This window comes from Ranitomeya imitator, chromosome 3, assembly GCF_032444005.1.
Source record: "Ranitomeya imitator isolate aRanImi1 chromosome 3, aRanImi1.pri, whole genome shotgun sequence".
In the NCBI taxonomy this organism is placed as follows: domain Eukaryota; kingdom Metazoa; phylum Chordata; class Amphibia; order Anura; family Dendrobatidae; genus Ranitomeya; species Ranitomeya imitator.
Genome location: NC_091284.1, coordinates 197,523,109 through 197,542,924, shown reverse-complemented (window position 1 = coordinate 197,542,924; position 19,816 = coordinate 197,523,109). Strand labels below are relative to the sequence as shown.

Below are 19,816 nucleotides of genomic sequence, written 5' to 3'. Positions count from 1 at the left end.
CCCTGTATACACAGTGTTTGCCCGTCTAGAATGTATGAAGCCCATATATGTTCAAGTGATTAGAAAGTCTGCCCGTACTCTTCCTCCTGGAGAAAACCCATAGACAATTGTGCCACTAGTATCAGAGCACTACGTATGTTCCCAGACACCCTGGCCACCTCTGCTCTGCACTGTGAGTACATCGGCTGGCAGCCAAAAAGTCGCCCTTTTTACAAAGTTCATGCACAGGGATATGTATTTAATAGATCGATTAAAAGATTGACCCCCCCAATATAGATTAGCCACAGCTTTTAAATATCACTTTGCACCTGGAGGGGTTAAATTAACAAAACATATTTCTTCCTGGATCTGTGTACTAATTTTTGTCAAAGCAGTTGCACGCCTGGCAATGGGGCCTCCTTTCTCCAAACTTCTGCTATGCGTTAAGTGAAAAAATGCAGTTGGACATGGCTGTGATTAATTCCTCTGCAGTCCCTTGCTGGCTGTATTGTAAGCACGGACTTAGCTATCTGCTCCATCAGTTCCTCTAGGACTATGTAAACTGGATTGCACGCTTTTGCAGATGAGAGTCAAATGGGGCTCAGGAACCCAACATTTTGTTATCTCGTGGAAGAACTTTTTTCCGCTTTCTATACCTCTGTCTTGTAGTGCTCTGTCCAGATAGCATGGGGTTAAAATGCCTAAGGTGATCCTCAGATTTGCCCTGAGATTGGTGGAGGGTTAATAGAGGAGGAATATAGGATCTTGTGCTCAATGTGAAGCTGTAAAGAAGAGGTTAAGAGCGTGACAATCAGAATTACATGTAAAAACATTCTTGAGAAATAGGTAGCATGGGATATAAACATATATCAAACAGAGCAAAATTCCTTACATATACTATTGCCAAGATAAACTGGTAGTTTCCAAGCCCCCTAAACAAACCCTGCTTACAATCAATTTAGTTTTCTCTATAAACACTGTCTTTTGTCTGTCTGAGGGAGAAAGGCGCATGGACAGCCTCACAAGTTGCGGCCATATCTGTACATGCCGTGATTAGACGTCTGTCTTGTCTTGTGTAATGCCTTCCATTCGTAGGTAGGGTGCCTTGTCTGAGAATATACTCTCCTGGTTTTGCACACTTTGAGGGTGACAATATAGAAGAACCTTACCCTCATGTAATACCCCGTGCATTTTTTGTCTTTACACTATGGAATATGAACTGGTCTCACTCCGTACCCTGCTTTTGGCTATGTAACCTATATCTTATGCAATTGTACTGGCTGTATAATGATTGTGGAACAATGGCTGTAGGCTTTTCTATATACCTAGAGGAACTGATACAGTATATAAAAGACTGCCATATTTTGTATAGTATAGTTCTATTCTTAAAAACCGAAAGGATTGAACTGGAGTATAAGTTGGTATACATGCAATGTGTAGGAGTCTGTCTGGCGATTAGAGAGACAAAACCTAAGATAGAAACAAAATGAGCATATACCCTGCTGTAAGTACCGTAAGTAAAAAGCAATAGTACATATTGTTAGGGCTAGCGGAACGCACCGAGTAAATATAGAGGTTTTATTATAATAGATGCGTTCGCAGCCCGGGGTCCACCGTGCAGGAGAACCTGCTGCTAGTAAACGGCGGAACTATATGGCGGTATGAGCTAACTCTGTTACTTCACAGAGTAGCTGTGAACTCAAAGCACTGTGCCCTGTTTGACTTCACAGTGGCACAGGCTAACTACCCAACTGAGAGCAGTCAGTGGTCATGCATGCACACAATAACTCCTCGCCGGAGGTGCCAGCATTCTAGGGGCTTATTTCAGCCAGGTCCCTGAATACATTCACACAAAATCTCCTCGCCGGAGGTGCCAGCATTCTAGCGGCTTATTTCAGCCGGGTCCCTGAACACAAACTCACATGACCACACTGGCGCAAAGCACATAACATAGAACGATACTAGTGCATCGCCATGCGAGCCTTAAATAGTTGCAGCACGTAGAGGACCTTCCTAGAAGAACCAATGAGAGGCTGCCACAGAGCGTGAGCACCTACAGGACCTTCCTGAAGGACCAATGGCTTTAGCTGCAGTATCAGATCGTGTGACCCTCGATCTCCACTGAGATCTCTGGACATGCTCAGAACGAGAAAAGCAGGACTTAGTCCCAGAAGCGTCTGCTCGCCGCTGCCCAGCACTGACTTCAATGGCAGAAGCAGGAAAAGCAGCAGTAACTCTTTGTACAGAGTCAGACTGAGCGAGACGCTGGGACTGACGTCTCCGCTGAGCAGGCTCCACTGCGGCAGGAGAAGAATGGGAGACCGCAGCGGAGATGGCCCGAGATTCCCCCTGTGCAGAGGCGGGAACTCAACCCCTAACACATATCAGTAACATAAGATACTTGTAAACACCGTTTTTGGTTTAAAAAAAAGTGTAAAATCCATCCCACCATCATCAAAGTCTACCCAGTCGGGACGGTTCTAACCTTTATTCTTAGTTGCATGTATTTTAGTGCATCAGCCCTGTAATTAGGTAAAACCTATAGATACCAATCGCAACTGATATGGCTAGCACTCCTACTACATCAGTGCTGTGGCAAAACTCTGTTGGAAACCTATTAGTACCATATATACTTAGCATTGTGTCAGGTTCACATTGGGTTTCTTTGCCCACTCCTAACTTCATTGGGAACTTCCATCTGAATCCAAGAAAATGAAATGAATGGCCTCTATGGAGCCATTGACTCCAATAAGGCATGCAGAGTCCAAAATGTGAGTCTTTGGCCTCTGTTTGGCGACTGACTGCCAAACAGAGATCAGAATTTCATCTCATGGACTGCAGATTGTTACGACCACACATACTTACCTGTCTTCTTCTGTCCCTCAGCGCGCTCCCGGCTCTGCTCCACGCCGCTCTGCTTCTCCCTTCTCTCAGTCGCGGTGTTCTGTTCTTCCGTGCATGCGCAGTCGTGTCTCCTGCGCCGCACTGGCTCCTGGGAGGTCGCGACCCGATGGCTCCGCCCCAACATGGCGGCGCCCATTGGGTATTTCTTCCCGGCGTCTTCCCAGGTAACACGACTTTGCATTGTAGGTTTCCCTGTACTTATTGTCAGTGTACCTATGTCCTAGGCTCCCCGGTCTCTGTACCTTTGTCTCCGCTGTGCCTGCCCTGCGTTCCAGTCTTGTCTGCTCTGTCTCTCCATCATGCCTGCCCTGCGTACTTGCCTTGTCTGCCCTGTGTCCCCGCCGTGCCTGCTCTGCGTTCCTGCCTTGTCAGCCCTGTCTCTCCACCATCCTGCCCTACGTACTTGCCTTGTCAGCCCTGTGTCTCCACCATGCCTGGCCTGCATTCCTGCCTCTTCAGCCCAGTGTCTTTGCCGTGCCTTCTCCAAGTTCCAGTCTTGCCCAGTCGGTGTCTCCGCTGTGTCTGTCCTCTTCTTTTGTTACAGTAGCCGTCCCTTTGGCTCCAGCTGTTGGATCTCCATCCCCCTTGGGCCTGCTCCTAAGGCTCCCTGTATATGGGGTGGTTCCATCTGGTCTGCTCGTCCTTGAGGGCTCTAGAGTCACAACCCAGAGGGTCCACTCTCTGGTTCTTCTCCGAATCCTTACAGTAAGCAAAGACCATGGACCCCACTGGAGCATCTGCTGCGCAAAAAGAGTTAGTCTTTTTGCGGGAGAATCAGACCCGTATCATGTCTTTCATGAAGGCTATGTATTGTCTTTCCTCGCTTCAGTCTTCTGACCCTGATAATGCTTCCCAATTAGCTGGCTTACAGCAAAAGTTGGTTGAGCAACGTGATGCCTAGGCTCCTATTCTTGGCTACATGGCCTCGGTGGACGACCGGCTGCTTTGTTTGCAAACGGCCACCTCCACCTCGGTCTCTGCTCCCCACCCACCTCCCCGCTTAGCTAAACCTCCACGGTACAGTGGTGATCCCAAATTATGTTGGGGTTTTTTAAATCGGTGTCACCTTCATTTTGAACTTCTGCTCCAGCAATACCCTACCGATCGGGCTAAAATTGTTTTTTTAATTTCCCATTTGGAGGGTGACGCCTTGGCATGGGTTAATCCCCTTTGGGAGCGAGACGATCCCATGGTCTCCCGATTGTCTGAATTTTTTGAGACTTCTCGACATGTTTTTGACGAACCCGGACGTCTGGCCTCTACTACTGAGGCTCTTTTTAATCTCCATCAAGGATCCTTAACTCTGGGCCATTCAGTTTCGTACTCTCTCTTCCAATTTAGGCTGGAATAATGAGGCATTGGTAGGAGCCTTCTGGCGAGGTCTCTCCGGGCGTATAAAGGATAAGCTAGCTGGTCAGGACACTCCTACGGTTTTGGAGGATTTGATTTCCTTGGCTACCTGTATTGATCTTCATTTCCAGGAGCGTGCTCGGAAGCGGAGACTTCTTCGGCCTTCCCCTGCTACCCGCAAACCATTCAGTCCGCGGCTCGGTACTTCCTCCATAGCGTCCGCACCAGAACCGATGCAGGTGGACCGTCTCAAAATGTCTGAACAACGACGTAAGGAGAGGCGTACTCAAGGGTTATGTTTCTACTGCGGGAGTGCCTCTCATCTGTTGCGGTCCTGTCCTGAACGTCCGGAAAACTTCTCCGCCTAGGTCAGGTAAGAGAAGCCTCCCTAGGTGTTTGTGATACCTCTCTACCTCTTACTTTGTCTGTCTTATTACACATTTCTGGTAAGGGCTTTTCTTTAGACACTTATGTGGATTCGAGTGCTGCAGGGAATTTTATTAGACTTGAAAAGGTCATAAAATTTTCTGTCCCTGTCAAGACCTTGGAGAGTCCGTTATTTCTTGCATCCATGGATGGTAAAGTGTTACAGGAGACCGTTACACTAGTTACACATGAGGTGGAGCTTCAAGTAGGGGCTTTGCATAGGGAGAAAATTGCATTTTATGTTTTAGCTGGTCTGTCTCATCCTGCTCTTCTAGGTCTTCCCTGGTTACGGAATCACAAGCCCTTATTAGATTGGCATAATGGTAATATTTTGCACTGGGGAAAATTCTGTCGGGAACGTTGTCTGCTGCCGGTGCTTCCTGTGGGTGTTTCTTCTTCCTTTTCCGCTTTACCCTGTGTCTACAGTTCTTTCTCGGATTTCTTCGACAAGAAGGAGGCAGAAGGTTTACCTCCATATGATTGTCCCATCGACCTCATGCCTGGGGCTATCCCTCCAAGAGGTAGAATCTATCCTCTCTCCCCTATTGAGATGCAAGCCATGTCGGACTGTATTCAAGAGAATCTTGCAAAGGGATTCATTCGCAAATATTCTTCTCCTGCCGGAGCAGGCTTCTTTTTCGTAAAGAAGAAAGATGGCTCACTTCGGCCCTGCATTGATTATAGAGACCTAAACAACATTACGGTGAAGAACAAATACCCACTGCCACTCATTCCTGAACTCTTTGATCGCTTCAGAGGAGCGCAAATTTTTACCAAACTGGATTTGCGTGGAGCATACAATCTGGTTCGAATTTGTGCTGGAGACGAGTGGAAAACCGCCTTTAACACTCGCGACGGTCACTATGAGTATTTGGCTATGCCGTTTGGCCTCTGCAACGCACCTGTGGTATTCCAAGAATTTGTTAATGATGTATTCCGGGATCTTCTCAGTGTCATGGTTTATGTAGACGACATTCTCATCTTCTCTCCGGACCTTTCTTCTCATAAACGGGATGTACGTCGTGTCCTGCAACGACTAAGGGAGAATCATCTTTTTGCAAAGATTGAGAAATGCGTCTTTGATCAGTCCTCCCTGCCCTTCCTTGGATACATTGTCTCGAAGTCTGGTCTGGAAAAGGATCCTGAGAAGGTTTCTGCAGTTCTTAACTGGCCTCGTCCTCTTGGAATAAAAGCAATCCAACGTTTTCTTGGCTTTGCCAATTACTATAGACAGTTCATTCCTCATTTCTCTTCGATTGCTAAGCCTATTTCAGCTCTTGTTCGCAAGGGAGCCAACTCCAATCTTTGGTCCTCTGAAGCTGAAAAAGCTTTCCAGACTCTAAAGCAGAGGTTCGCTGCAGCTCCTGTGCTTCATCGTCCAGATGCTAATAGACCATTTATCATCGAAGTCGACGCATCGTCCGTTGGAGCCGGAGCAGTTCTTTGCGAAGATCCTCTTCTGGCCATTTAGTTACATGTTGTTTTTTCTCCAAAGCCTTCTCTTCCCCTAAACGGAACTATTCCATTGGAGATAAGGAACTATTGGCTATCAAGTTAGCTTTAGAGGAGTGGCGCTATTTTCTTGAAGGAGCCGTTCATCCGTTCGTCATTTACACAGACCACAAGAATCTGGCCTATGTTCAGTCAGCTCAGAGACTTAATCCACGACAAGCCAGATGGTCTTTATTCTTCGTACGGTTTGATTTTGAGCTTCATTTCCGACCCGGAAATAAGAACATCAAGACGGATGCTCTCTCTAGATCCTTTCAGCCTATGGACGTAGAAGACTCTCCGGCTCATATTATTGGTCCTGCAAGAATCGTCACTCTTGTTCCTCTAAGAGTGGTCTCTCCGCCTCCTGGCAAGACTTAGGTGAGGAATCAAGACAAAGTGAGAGTTTTACGTTGGGGACACTCCTCCAAGATCGCAGGACATGTTGGAGCGAAGAATACACTCTCCCTTATCTCTCGGCATTATTGGTGGCCGTCCCTCCGTCAAGACGTCTCTGAATTCATAGCTACTTGTCCTTCCTGTGCCAAGAACAAAGTTCCCAGACAGCTTCCGTCCAGACTCCTGCATCCTTTGCCAGTGCCTTCCGTTCCTTGGATCCATATCGCCATGGACTTCGTCACCGATTTGCCTCGTTCCTCGAATTGCTCTGTCATCCTTGTTATCGTAGATCGGTTTTCCAAAATGGCTCACTTTGTTGCTTTGTCTGGCCTGCCTTCCGCCCCTGAGTTGGCAAAAATCTTTTTACATCAAGTCTTCCGTCTTCATGGTTTTCCGCAGCATATTGTCTCTGACCAAGGAGTTCAATTTACTTCTCGTTTTTGCAGAGCTCTTTGTGGACTAATGAAGCTTAACCTAGATTTCTCCTCTGCGTATCATCCACAGTCCAACGGCCAAGTGGAGAGAGTTATTCAAGTTCTAACTACATACCGGCGACATTTTTCCAATGCTCATCAGGATGACTGGGTTTCTCTACTTCCTTGGGCTGAGTTTGCTTTAAACAATCTTCCCAGTGAATCTTCTTCCAAATCTCCCTTCTTTGTGGTCTTTGGTCAACATCCGGGCATTCCTCTTCCTGTTCCTCTCACCTCGGGGGTACCGGCGGCAGATTTCTTGTCCCAGAAGTTCTCTAAAATTTGGAGTGAGACCAAAGAGGCTCTCGAAAGTGCTAGTTATAGAATGAAGAGGTTTGCCGATAAAAAACTTTTGGATGTTCCTCAATTTATTCCCGGCGATAGAGTTTGGCAATTTTCTCGCTATATTAAGCTTAAGATTCCCTCTCACAAACTGGGACCTCGCTACCTTGGTCCCCTTCCTATCTTAAGTCGTATCAATGATGTTTCCTACAAATTGAAGCTACCTGCTTCCTTACGTATTCCCAGTGCCTTCCATGTGTCTCATCTCAAACCCGCAGTGTTCAATCGTTTCCATCCGTCTATCCCTCACTCTCCACAACTCAGTACTTCTGATGCTATTTTTAATGTTAAAGATATCCTTGCCAAAAAAGTTGTTAGGGGGACGACCTATTTTTTGATTGATTGGGAGGGATTTGGTCCTGAGGAGAGATCCTGGGAGCCCCGTGAGAACATCAATGCTCCTCTTATCATGGAGAGATTTCTCTCCAGCCTTAAAAAGAGGGGGAGTAAGGAGGGGGGTACTGTTACGACCGCATATACTTACCTGTCTTCTTCTGTCCCTCGGCGCGCTCCCAGCTCTGCTCCGCGCCGCTCTGCTTCTCCCTTCTCTCGGTCGCGGCGTTCTGTTCTTCCGCGCATGCGCAGTCACGTCTCCTGCGCCACACTGCCTCCTGGGAGGTCGCGACCCGATGGCTCCGCCCCAACATGGCGGCGCCCATTGGGTATTTCTTCCTGGCGTCTTCCCAGGTAAGACGCCTTTTCTTTGTAGGTTTCCCTGTACTTATTGTCCTAGGCTCCCAGGTCTCTGTACCTTTGTCTCCGCTGTGCCTGCCCTGTGTTCCAGTCTTGTCAGTCCTGTCTCTCCGCCGTGCCTGCCCTGCGTTCCATTCTTGTCTGCTCTGTCTCTCCTCCGTGCCTGCCCTGCATACTTACCTTGTCTGCCCTGTGTCCCCGCCGTGCCTGCTCTGCGTTCCTGCCTTATCAGCCCTGTCTCTCCGCCGTGCCTGCCCAACGTACTCGCCTTGTCAGCCCTGTGTCTCCGCCGTCCCTGCTCTGCGTTCCTGCCTTGTCAGCCCTGTCTCTCCGCCATGCCTGCCCTACGTACTTGCCTTGTCAGCCCTGTGTCTCCACCGTGCCTGCCCTGCCTTCCTGCCTTGTCAGCCCAGTGTCTTTGCCGTGCTTTCTGTTGTGAATTCTGTTGTCGAACTCCCTCCTGTGGTCGTGAATGGTACTTGGGCGAGTTCTGTCTATGGGCTCCCTCTGGTGGCTGTGAGTGAAGCTGCTGCTTCTGAGGTTCCTTACACAGGTGACGTGGTTTATCCTTTGGTTGGCTGCTCTATTTAACTCCTCTCAGATCGTTACTCCATGCCAGCTGTCAATGTTTTTGCATTGGTTCAGTTCGCTCCTGGATCTCTCTGGTGACCTGCCTTCTCCTGCAAAAGCTAAGTTCCTGATAGTCATTATTTGTTCACTGTTTTCTTGTCCAGCTGGTTTTCATGATTTTGTCTTGCTAGCTGGAAGCTCTGGGATGCAGAGTGGCCCCTCCGCACCGTGAGTCGGTGCGGAGGTCTTTTTTTGCACACTCTGCGTGGTCTTTTGTAGGTTTTTGTGCTGATCGCAAAGTTACCTTTCCTATCCTCTGTCTATTTAGTCAGTCTGGCCTCCCTTTGCTGAAACCTGTTTCATTTCTGCGTTTGTGACTTTCATCTTTACTCACAGTCAATATATGTGGGGGGCTTCCTTTACCTTTGGGGAATTTCTCTGAGGCAAGGTAGGCTTTATTTTCTATCTCTAGGGCTAGATAGTTCTTAGGCTGTGACGAGGTGCCTAGGTCTGGTCAGGAGCGCTCCACGGCTATTTCTAGTGTGTGTGATAGGATTAGGGCTTGCGGTCAGCAGAGCTCCCACATCCCAGAGCTCGTCCTGTATGAGGTTTAACTATCAGGTCATTCCGGGTGCTCCTAACCACCAGGTCATAACAGCTTTCTCCTGGTTCCAGTCTTGCCCACTCGGTGTCACCGCTGTGTCTGTCCTCTTCTTTTGTTTCAGCAGCCGTCCCTTTGGCTCCAGCTGTTGTGTCTCCATCCCCCTTGCGCCTGCTCCTAACACTCCCTGTAGAGGGGGTGGGTTCTATCTGGTCTGCTCGTCCTCGGGGGCTCTAGAGTCATGACCCAGAGGGTCCACTCTCGTGTTCTTCTCCGAATCCTTACACAGATGGTCTCTTCAGAGAGAAAGAGGACTTGTAAAAGGGGGTTAGATATATCAGATGTTAGATCTTAATATTCTAATACTGTATTCTCTTTCTATTCCGGTTCCGGAGGGTTGTTTAATTCCGACCTTTTTCCTTGTACTAAAGTATTTGAGGGGCGTTCATTAAAGATTTCCCCTGACCCGCTTCTATTTGTCACAGGATGCTGAAACTGCACATGTGTAATTATACAAGTCTCTATAGGTTACGAGCAACTCAGAACTAATAACGGTCTTGATTTTACAGGTGCTGAAGTGGTGTGAGATTTGATTATAGTCCCAGTGGAATACAGAGCAGTTATCAAGTTCCTGTACTTGAAAGGCCGCTCACCAAAGAAGACGTTCAATGATAGGAAAGAGGGTAATGGTGATGATTCCCCATCATATGATGTAGTCAAGAACTGGCATCGTCAATTCGAATGTGGTCGGACTTTGGTGCTGACAGCTCCAATTCTAGGGCGACTCCACTCTACTATTGATGAATACACCATCCAGCATGTGGAGGTCGCTATTTTGGAAAATCGCTGCGTAATCATTCACGACCTAACCCAAAATGTCAAGATTAGTGTGTGGTCCATGGAAAAAATCATCCAAGACCATCTTCACATGCATAAGGTATCCGCTCGCTGGGTTCCCGGCTGCTCACACCTTTCCAGAAGCAGGAACGAGTCGAATGCTCTCAGGCTTTATCGACGATGTGCCATTGAAACCAGGAGGACTTTTTCAACAGATTGATCACACTGGATGAAAGCTGGGTCCATCACTATGATCCTAAGACTAAAGTCCTGTTGCAGCATCATGACTCACTGCCTCCAAAGAAAGCATGTGCCCAACCCTCGGCAGGCATGGTCATGCTCACAGTTTTTTGGGGCCAGCACATAGTATTTCCTAGCAAAGGGTACCATGATACCTGGGGCATACTATGCTTCACTGCTGAGGAAATTGCGGGAAGCCATCAAAATGAAGAGACGTAACATGCTCACCAAAGGTGTTCACCTTCTGCAAGACAATGCACCAGTTCACAACTCACATGTTGCCCAAATGGAAGCACCTTCCAATGGATTTGAAATTGTACCGCATCCCCTTTATTCACCCAACCTTGTACCAATGGACTTCCACCTCTTTCCAACAATGAATTTATTTTTCAGGGCAGCATTTTCCAGATGATAAGACTCTGATTTCCAAAGTCACAACGTGGATTTTGGGGCAACCTGTCGACTTCCACATGCGAGGTGTTTACAGTTGCTTAAAGAGATAGTGTGTGTCCCTATGTGGCATCTATGTAGAGAAGGACTAATAACTGTGCCAAGTTTCATTGCTCTCAGTCCAGGGACTGGTCAGGGAAATCTGTAATGAACGCCGCTCGTATCCGTTGCTTTGCACATACGCACACTGATTAGATGACACTTTATTATAGTAAAATATAACAAGTTTATTGACTAACAAGACACGCTTCTGTCACAATAAAACAGTATAATATTAGCACATGTACAAATCAATCTGAAATCCATATACTAATGTACACACAGTAAAAATACCTTTACTTACTCACTTATAAAGACACACGTACACGACACAAGCAACCTCCCCACACCGTGACAATACTGACTGTACCGATTACTAATGGGACACAGGGATATAACACAGAGTGTTAGGGGTGTAAGAAAGGGTTAGGGTGTAACTAGGGGAAGCAGAGGAGTAGGGTTTGATACTTATGAGAATCTGGGTCTGCTTGTGGTCCAGGAGGTGGTTCTGTTGGATTCTTTTCTTTCTATGTGTGTTTGTTCTCTGTCGGTGTCCTGAGCTCTCTTGATGTCCTAAGCTTCATCCATGTCCCCACCATATTTTGGACTCTTTCTCTTGTTGAGGGCAATGGCTTTGTCAGGAGCATATCTAAATCCCAATTTTGGGGATTCAGACTGATCCTCCCAAAAAAGTAATGAACAGCAGTGAAATGTGGTCTAATCATATGCTAAAAAAAATAAATCTGACCAGAACCTCCTAAAAGAAAGTAGCAAGTGTGAACAGGTGCAAGCAGTGTGTCTGCTGTATATACATGTCAAGAAGTGCAGCAGCACTGTGTGTGCATATATCTGGAGGAAGTGGCTGCCTCCATAGTTGACTGAGCACTCCTCACATCAGAGTAAGGGTTCATTTACACATCCGTATTCTCGGTCCGAGTGCTATCCGTAAAAAATAAAACAGATTACACTCGGACAAATGTTATTCAATGGGGCAGTGCAAATGAACAATTTTTTTCACTGACTCTTCAGGTGAAAAAAAATCACAACATGCATGATTTTCCTCCAAAATTTAGATGAGACTCACCCATTCATGTCTGAGTGTGAAAACAAAAATCGGATGCCAATACGTAAACACAGTAAAGCATGCGATTATTATGGATACATTGCAATTTTGTAACATAGGAAACTGTAATTGGTCCTGTAAATGATTAACAGCTGCTGAGTAAAGAAAACTACACTGTGTTCAAAATTATTATGCAAATTGGATTTAAGTGTCGTAAAGATTTAATTGTTTTGTTTTTCAAATAAACTCGAGGATGGTATTTTGTCTCAGGGCTCAATGGATCACCGAAATCAATCTTAAACACATGTGATAATTAGTTTTCCAGGTGATTCTAATTAAAGGAAAGCTGTTTAAAAATGATGTTCCACATTATTAGCAGGCGACAGGTTTCAAGCAATATGAGAAATAAAAAGGAAATATCTCTGCTGCTGAAAAGCATTAAATAGTGCAATGCCTTGGTCGGGGGATGAAAACATTAGATATTTCATGAAAACTTAACAGTGATCATCATATTGTGGAGAGATTTGTGACAAACAGAGCACAGGCAGAGTTCATGCAGATAAAGGCATAATGAGGAGGTTTCTGCCAGATAATTTCATTGGATTAATAGAGCAGCTGCCAAAATACCATTGCAAAGCAGCAAACAGTTATATGAAGCTGCTGGTTCCTCTGGAGTCTCTCGAACCTCAAGGTGTAGGATCATAAAGGTGGTGCATAAACCTATTATTCGGCCACCCCTAAGCATTGTTCACAAGCAGAAACGGTTGCAGTGGGCCCAGACATACATGAAGACTAATTTTCAAACACTCTTGTTCACTGAAGAGTTTAGAGCAACCCTGGATGGTCTAGATGGATGGAGTAGTGGATGGTTGGTGTATGGCCACCATGTCCCAACAAGGCTGCGACCTCAGCAAGGAGGTGGAGGAGTCATGTTTTGGGCCGGAATCATGGGGAAACAGCTGGTAGGGCCTTTTAAGGTTCCTGAAGGTGTGAAAATGACCTCTGCAAAGTATATAGAGTTTCTGACTGACAACTTTCTTCCATGGTATAAAAAGCAGAAACGTGCCTTCAGGAGCAAAATCCTCTTTATGCATGACAATGCATCTCATGCTGCAAAGAATACCTCTGAGTCATTGGCTGCTATGGGCAAAAAAGGAGATAAACTCATGGTGTGGCCACCATCTTCCCCTGACCTCAACCCTATAGAGAACCTTTGGAGTATCATCAAGCAAAAGATCTATGAGGGTGGAAGGCAGTTCACATCAAAACAGCAGCTCTGGGAGGCTGTTCTGACTTCATGCAAAGAAATACAAGCAGAAACTCTCCAAAAACTCTGTCCACTGTAGTACACGCCTGCGCAAGGCAAGATAGCCTTGCGCAGGCGTGTACTACAGAGGACAGAGAATGAACTTCAATCCAATATTGCGGCCAGCATGCAGCCAGCGGGTAAGGAAAGGGTGAATCAAACACCTGAAAACTCCACCCATATGACCGAAAACCGGTCCCGCAAAATTCAGGTGACAGGTTCCCTTTAAAACATATCAAATGTTTTGAAATTCTACTGTGCCTAATAATTTGGAACAGTGCATTTTGAGTTTTTATTCATTTTGGAGATAATACTGTTATCATTGGGAGGTTTCTTAATAATAATAATCTTTATTTTTATATAGCGCTAACATATTCCGCAGCGCTTTACAATTTGCACACATTATCATCACTGTCCCCGATGGGGCTCACAATCTAAATTCCCTATCAGTATGTTTTTGGAATGTGGGAGATAACCGGAGTGCCCGGAGGAAACCCACGCAAACATGGAGAGAACATACAAACTCTTTACAGACCTTGGTGGGATTTGAACCCAGGACTCCAGCGCTGCAAGGCTGCTGTGCTAACCACTGCGCCACCGTGCTGCCCATTTCTTCAATAAAATTTGATGTATACTCTAACGGGTGATGACTTATTAGACTGACTGTCATTTGCACTGTCCATTTAGGAAAATCCGAGAAAAATGTCATTTGCATACTAATTTGGAACATGGTGTAATTGTAGACGGACTGCACACTGATGGCAAGTGAGAAAAAATTGTTGCACTTGTCTGGATAAGTTATTTTTATAATATATATATATATATAAATATATATATATATATATATACCGTATATACTCGAGTATAAGCCGAGATTTTCAGCCCATTTTTTACTTCTGAAAGTGCCTCTCTCGGCTTATACTCGAGTCATTGTCCCAGGGGGTTGGCAGGGGAGGGGAAGTGGCATGAGTGGCGGCTGTCACATCATACTCACCCCCTCCTGACGCGTCTCTGCAGGTCCCTGCTTCTCAGATGGCCTCTGTCACCAGCAGCTCCTCCTGTGTTCAGCGGTCATGTGGTACTACTCATTAAAGTAATGAATATGTACGCGACTCCATTCCCATATGCGTGGAGCGCATATTCATTACTTTAGTGAGCGGGACCATGTGACCGCTGAACACAGGAACAAGCTGCCGGCGCGCGACGGAGACCATCCAAGAAGCAGGGACTTGCAGAGACCGCGCCAGGAGGGGGAGAGTATGACGGTGGAGGGTGAGCCATGCAATATTCACCTGTCCCCATTCCACCGCCTGCTGTGTCTTCTTCGTCCTCTGGCTGTGACGTTCAGGTCAGAGGGCGCGATGACATGTTTAGTGCGCGCCCTCTGCCTGAACAGTCACTGCAAAGAGCCGGAAGACACAGAGGCACGCGGCTGTGGAACGGGTGCAAGTGAATAACACAAGTGCTGGGGGCCTGATCCAGCGGCGACTCCAGCACCTGGCCCCCATAGCGCGACGGTGTCCTCTCCTGCTCAGGACACCGACACTCGGCACCCAGCGACGAGAGGTGAGTGTCATTTTTTTTATTTTTATCACAGCAGCATACGGGGCATATTAGTTTATGGAGCATCTTATGGGGCCATAAACCTTTATGGTGCAGCATATGGGGCATATTATTGTATGGAGCATCTTATGGGGCTATCAACCTTTATGGAGCACCATATGGGGCATATTATGCTATGGAGCATCTTATGGGACCATCAACCTTTATGGAGCAGCATATGGGGCATATTATTCTATGGAGCATCTTATGGGGCCATCAACCTTTATGGAGCAGCATATGGGGCACATTATTCTATGGAGCATCTTATGGGGCCATCAACCTTTATGGAACAGCATATGGGGCACATTCTATGGAGCATCTTATGGGGCTATCAACCTTTATGGAGCATTATATGTGGCATTTTATTCAATGGAGCATCTTATGGGGCCATCATTAAATTTTGTGCAGCATTATATGGCGCATATTTTAAGTCGGTTTCTAACCTTTTGTGCAGACACATGCACATTTGTGGCTTGCAGGAGGTCATTTTGCAGGGCTTTGGCAGTGCTCCTCCTATTCCTCCTTGCACAAAGGCTGAGGTAGCGGTTCTGCTGCTGGGTTGTTGCCCTCCTACGGCCCCCTCCATGTCTCCTGGTGTACTGGCCTGTCTCCTGGTAGTGCCTCCAGCCTCTGGACACTACGCTGACAGACACAGCAAACCTTCTTGCCACAGCTCACATTGATGTGCCATCCTGGATGAGATGCACTACCTGAGCCACTTGTGTGGGTTGTAGAGTCCATCTTATGCTACCACGAGTGTGAAAGCACAACCAAAATTCAAAAGTGACCAAAACATCATCCAGAAAGCATTGGTACTGAGATGTGGTTTTGGTCCCCACCTGCAGAACCATTCCTTTATTGAGTGTGTCTTGATAATTGCCAATAATTTCCATCTGTTGTCTATTCCATTTGCACAACAGCATGTGAAATTGATTGTCAAACAGTGTTGCTTCCTAAGTGGACAGTTTCATTTCACAGAAGTTTGATGTACTTGGAGTTATATTCTGTTGTTTAAGTGTTCCCTTTATTTTTTTGAGCAGTGTATGTATATATATGTATATATATGTATTGTTTGTGTATAGCCTAAGACTTTATTTAATTATTAATTTTAATCAGAACAGGGGATGCCCATAAATTTGTTTTGGGAATCACGTGGTTACCAGTGGCCACACACACCTACAAAATACAGCTCTGCTTACTGGCTCTCATTGAAGATGCAGTTGGTGTATGGAGTCTCAAGGTCCATTTAAACTGCTCGATTATCATGAACGAACGTTCCAAATAACATTAATCTGACAAGCCTCCAGCAAATAAGTAAATCACTCGTTCGTTGCGTGAAAGGATCAGAGCACATCTGTTTCAGGGTTGGTCTGCGTATACAGACTATTAAACGATTGCTGACTGGTAAGCATTTTGTTGGTTGGAGGATGTTTGTGCATTGCGCAAAGCAAACAGCCATTAAGCTAGGCTCAAATAACCGATCTTCTCTCATATGAGAAAATCGGTCCAATTATGCTGGTCACACTCTGCTCAGAGCGTAATCTAATTTTCTCTGATGTGGAGAAAATAAAATTATCCATCTTCTTCATTCTGTTAGTCCATGAAAATTGGACTGCACTTGGATGTGTTCTTAGTGTGGTCCATTGTTTTCCTCGGAACCATAGACATGAATGACCGAGTGTGACGAAATTGGATACAACTCGTGCATGCTGTGGTTTTTTTCTTCCTTGGACTGACCGACTGAGGTAAAAATTCTATTTGTCCATGGCCGCATAGAATAACATGGGGATGAAAATTATACTACAAGACAATGGATAGCATTCGCCTGATTTTTACACTTGTGTGCACGACCCCTCACGGGGATTTCTTCATGGGAAATTACCCAAAAGAAAAAAATCTGTATTGTAAGTTATGGAATAAGCAAAATCACGACTTTAATCAGCATAGCTACCAGCTACAGAGGTATTACTACAGGTAGAAAGGAGAATAAATATCGATAAAGATATTGGATATAGCATACGGACTAGTCGCTGATAAACAAGGAGACAGAAGGGGGAAATGGGTAAAAAAAAAGCAAAATAACGACCATGAAGACCACAACTTATAATAAAATATAAATAAGCTTTATTAGATACAGTATAGAAAATAGGTGAGGACACCGTACCACATTAAATACAAGCCACCGCATAAACGCATGACTGTACCAGGGGGGCACAGAGCCAGGGGACCATGGCTGCCTATATTTCAATAAAGTTATCAAAAGCATTCCCTCTCTAATAAGGGGGTATAGAAAAATAGTGAAAAATAGTAAATTAAGTTTTGTAATAAATGATTATATCTGCACCTGTGTGGCATATGGAATCTAACAAAATTCCAAATTAGACAAACAAATTTCTTATAGTATAAGAGACCCAATGCCACCGAAGGCAGAAATTCTTGCCACAGGGGAATGAATGTTATTACCATTAGATAGAAAGTAGCCGTCCAGGTTCCCGGGGTCTGTGCGCCCACCCCGATGCATGTTTCAGAAGCACTCCTTCAGGGGGTAAGTAAGTTATAGCTAGATACCCCATAAGTCAATGTCTGACCTATAAAAAAAGAATTCAACATAACTAGGGATTCTAACCAATCCGGACACCCATCTGTAGACATTTGTCTCTAGGTTCCTTCACCTCTTCAGTACAGTATAGGGTTCTGAATGGTTGGATGAGATGCCATTGATGCTACTCTGCCGGGTACTGCTTCTCATTAAGGAGATCCAGCAGTTGTATTAAGTCTTACATGCAGTGCTCCTTGGGGAAAAAGTATGCAAATTAGCTAGTCTCCAGAAGGAAAACAACGGTTTCTTTAATGTAATAATTAAAGATGAGCAGATGGATTCCCAGAATTTGGCTTTTCATTAGCCGGGGTTGTCGGGACTTCACCTGAGGGCCACGTCGCACATGTGACATTGCACCAGCTCTGACTAATTTAATGCTGCGCCATTAATTCCAGATATTTGCGTGTCTCCCACCTAGCACTGACCTGGACACTGCACTGAAGTCCCAGAAATTGATCCACGCATCTCTAGTAATAGTAGGATAATACGGACAATGCATATAGCCAACACAGCCAACCTTATTGTGTTAAATACGAGACCGATGAAAACACCAGCCCTTGATTGCGCGGCAGAAGCATCGTTGTGTAAAGTTTTCTCATATCAAGACCATTAGGTTAGCCCTTCCTATGTTTGAGAGTGAGCTCCTAATGATACTTTATTGGGAGCATTGCAGTTTTACATATAGCATGCTTTTACCAACAGTTAAGTGTTCTGCCACATTTGTTGGCTTATTTCCTCATATTAAAAAAAAAATACATTTTTGAAAAAAAAAAACCCTCCGTTTTTTCAGTATGTCTGCTTCTTGTGTGTAATGCCTGTATAGTAGATGTACTATCGCATCAAATGGCTCCTTCAAAGCCTAGAGATGATATGGGTAGTTACCAGGCAGGAAATAAATCTGCGACTGACAGCGCAGTGGAACGTTGATGGATTATGTAGTGCTGTCTGAGCGCGGAGATGTGAGACCACACACAAGCACACACTGAAAGATAACACAAACTGCAGTAAGCGGGCGGCTACCGCGCATACAATGGGGCTGCTTCGTGTTTACCCAAAGACATGGATTATTTTACAATATCTGTCAAGCATATGTACAAGCGCAGTTTGTTGTGTGAAGATATTAAATTCGTGACATAACCACATGTCAGACTTTTGCGAAGAGATATAGTTAATTGATGATAAATATTAACATGAATGTTATTACGTTGTCGCGTACACAGATATAATATGTATATAGCTATTCTTTTTTGTGCCTTTATATTTTACACCAAGATATTTCCATTGCTTCGAAAGAATGTGTCACCAGGACCCTCACAGTATGTACGCACAATGGCTTTTCAGGCGGATTCTGCGCCGAAAACTGCCAACTAAACGCTTTAATGAATGAACATATGCTTTTCTATATAAAAATAACTTTCTTTTCATATGTTCAGGCAGGGAAGTATCTTTTCACCACTTCAGGTTTCCAAAAACGCCACACGGTTAAAAGTTCACTGACCAGTGTTTAGGCATTTTCCACTCTGAAGATGCCTCTATACTTCATAATAGAAGTCAATAATAAAGTAATTTTGAGTTTTTGCTTGAAAATACGTTAGTTGTTTCTTCATTGTTGATTGGAGTGACCGAAAAACACCAGTAAAATAAAATGTCACAAAAACGCTGTCAAAATGCTAAAAAAAAAAATTAACTGGAGAGCCAAAACCCAAAATAGTGCTTAGGAAATGAAAAAAAAAACTGTAAAAAATGCTTCAGGAAAACAGATTGAAATGTTTCCTGAAGCGTCCTCCTCTTGACAAATTAGCTGGCTCAGCTGCTTAAAAAAGGACGTTGTGAGCACACACTCATACTGGGCTTCTTGCTGTAGTTTTGATTTAAACGGGTGCAGCTCAGTGATCAGCTTTCACAATGTCCTTCCCCCATATTAATGAGCTGTGGCTGTCCTCGCCTTTCACAAGCTGATATTATTTAGTTGCCTGGCTTCTGATTAGGCTTATGTCCATTGGCCTGATTAGCAGAGAAACACACATTTGTATTGCTCATTACTACTGCTGGTTTAGTAGTCTGTACTTTATGAACTTTCTGTGGTTGATGTAATGGAAACCAGCTCTTCATAGAATGACTTCATGGTGAGCTGTGATTGGCTGACGAGAGAGAGAACCAATCATGACGCAGGAGTTGTGGTTTACGTTCCATTCACACTGCGTAATTATTTATTCCTTATATAGCACTATTAATATTGCAGAGCTTATCATTATCGGCACTGTCCCCATTGGGGCTCACAATCTAGATTATCTATCAGTATGTTTATGGAGTGTGTGAGAAAAAAACGGAGAACCTGAAGGAAACCCACACAAACTCGGGGAGAACATACAAACTCCTTGCAGATGTTGTCCTTGGTGGGATTTGATCCAAGGACACCAGCACTGCAAAGCAACAGTGCCTAACTACTGAG

At 45.1% G+C, this 19,816-nt stretch overlaps 1 protein-coding gene across 5 annotated transcripts in view; it reads left to right on the top strand.

Annotated features, from left to right (window-relative positions):
• ST7L (suppression of tumorigenicity 7 like) overlaps positions 1-19,816 on the top strand; it is a 224,845-nt gene that overhangs the window by 148,272 nt on the left and 56,757 nt on the right. Inside the window, exons 15-16 of one of the 5 annotated variants that reach the window (XM_069761733.1) lie at positions 4,365-4,606; positions 9,798-12,116. The exons of 2 other annotated variants lie outside the window; for them this stretch is intronic. In XM_069761733.1, coding sequence (XP_069617834.1) covers positions 4,365-4,601 — 237 coding nt within the window. In that variant the 3' untranslated portion in view covers positions 4,602-4,606; positions 9,798-12,116. Of the gene's footprint in view, positions 1-4,364; positions 4,607-9,797; positions 12,117-19,816 lie in introns of those variants that run through there. 2 more of the 5 variants (XM_069761732.1, XM_069761736.1) reach the window with 2 other exon arrangements.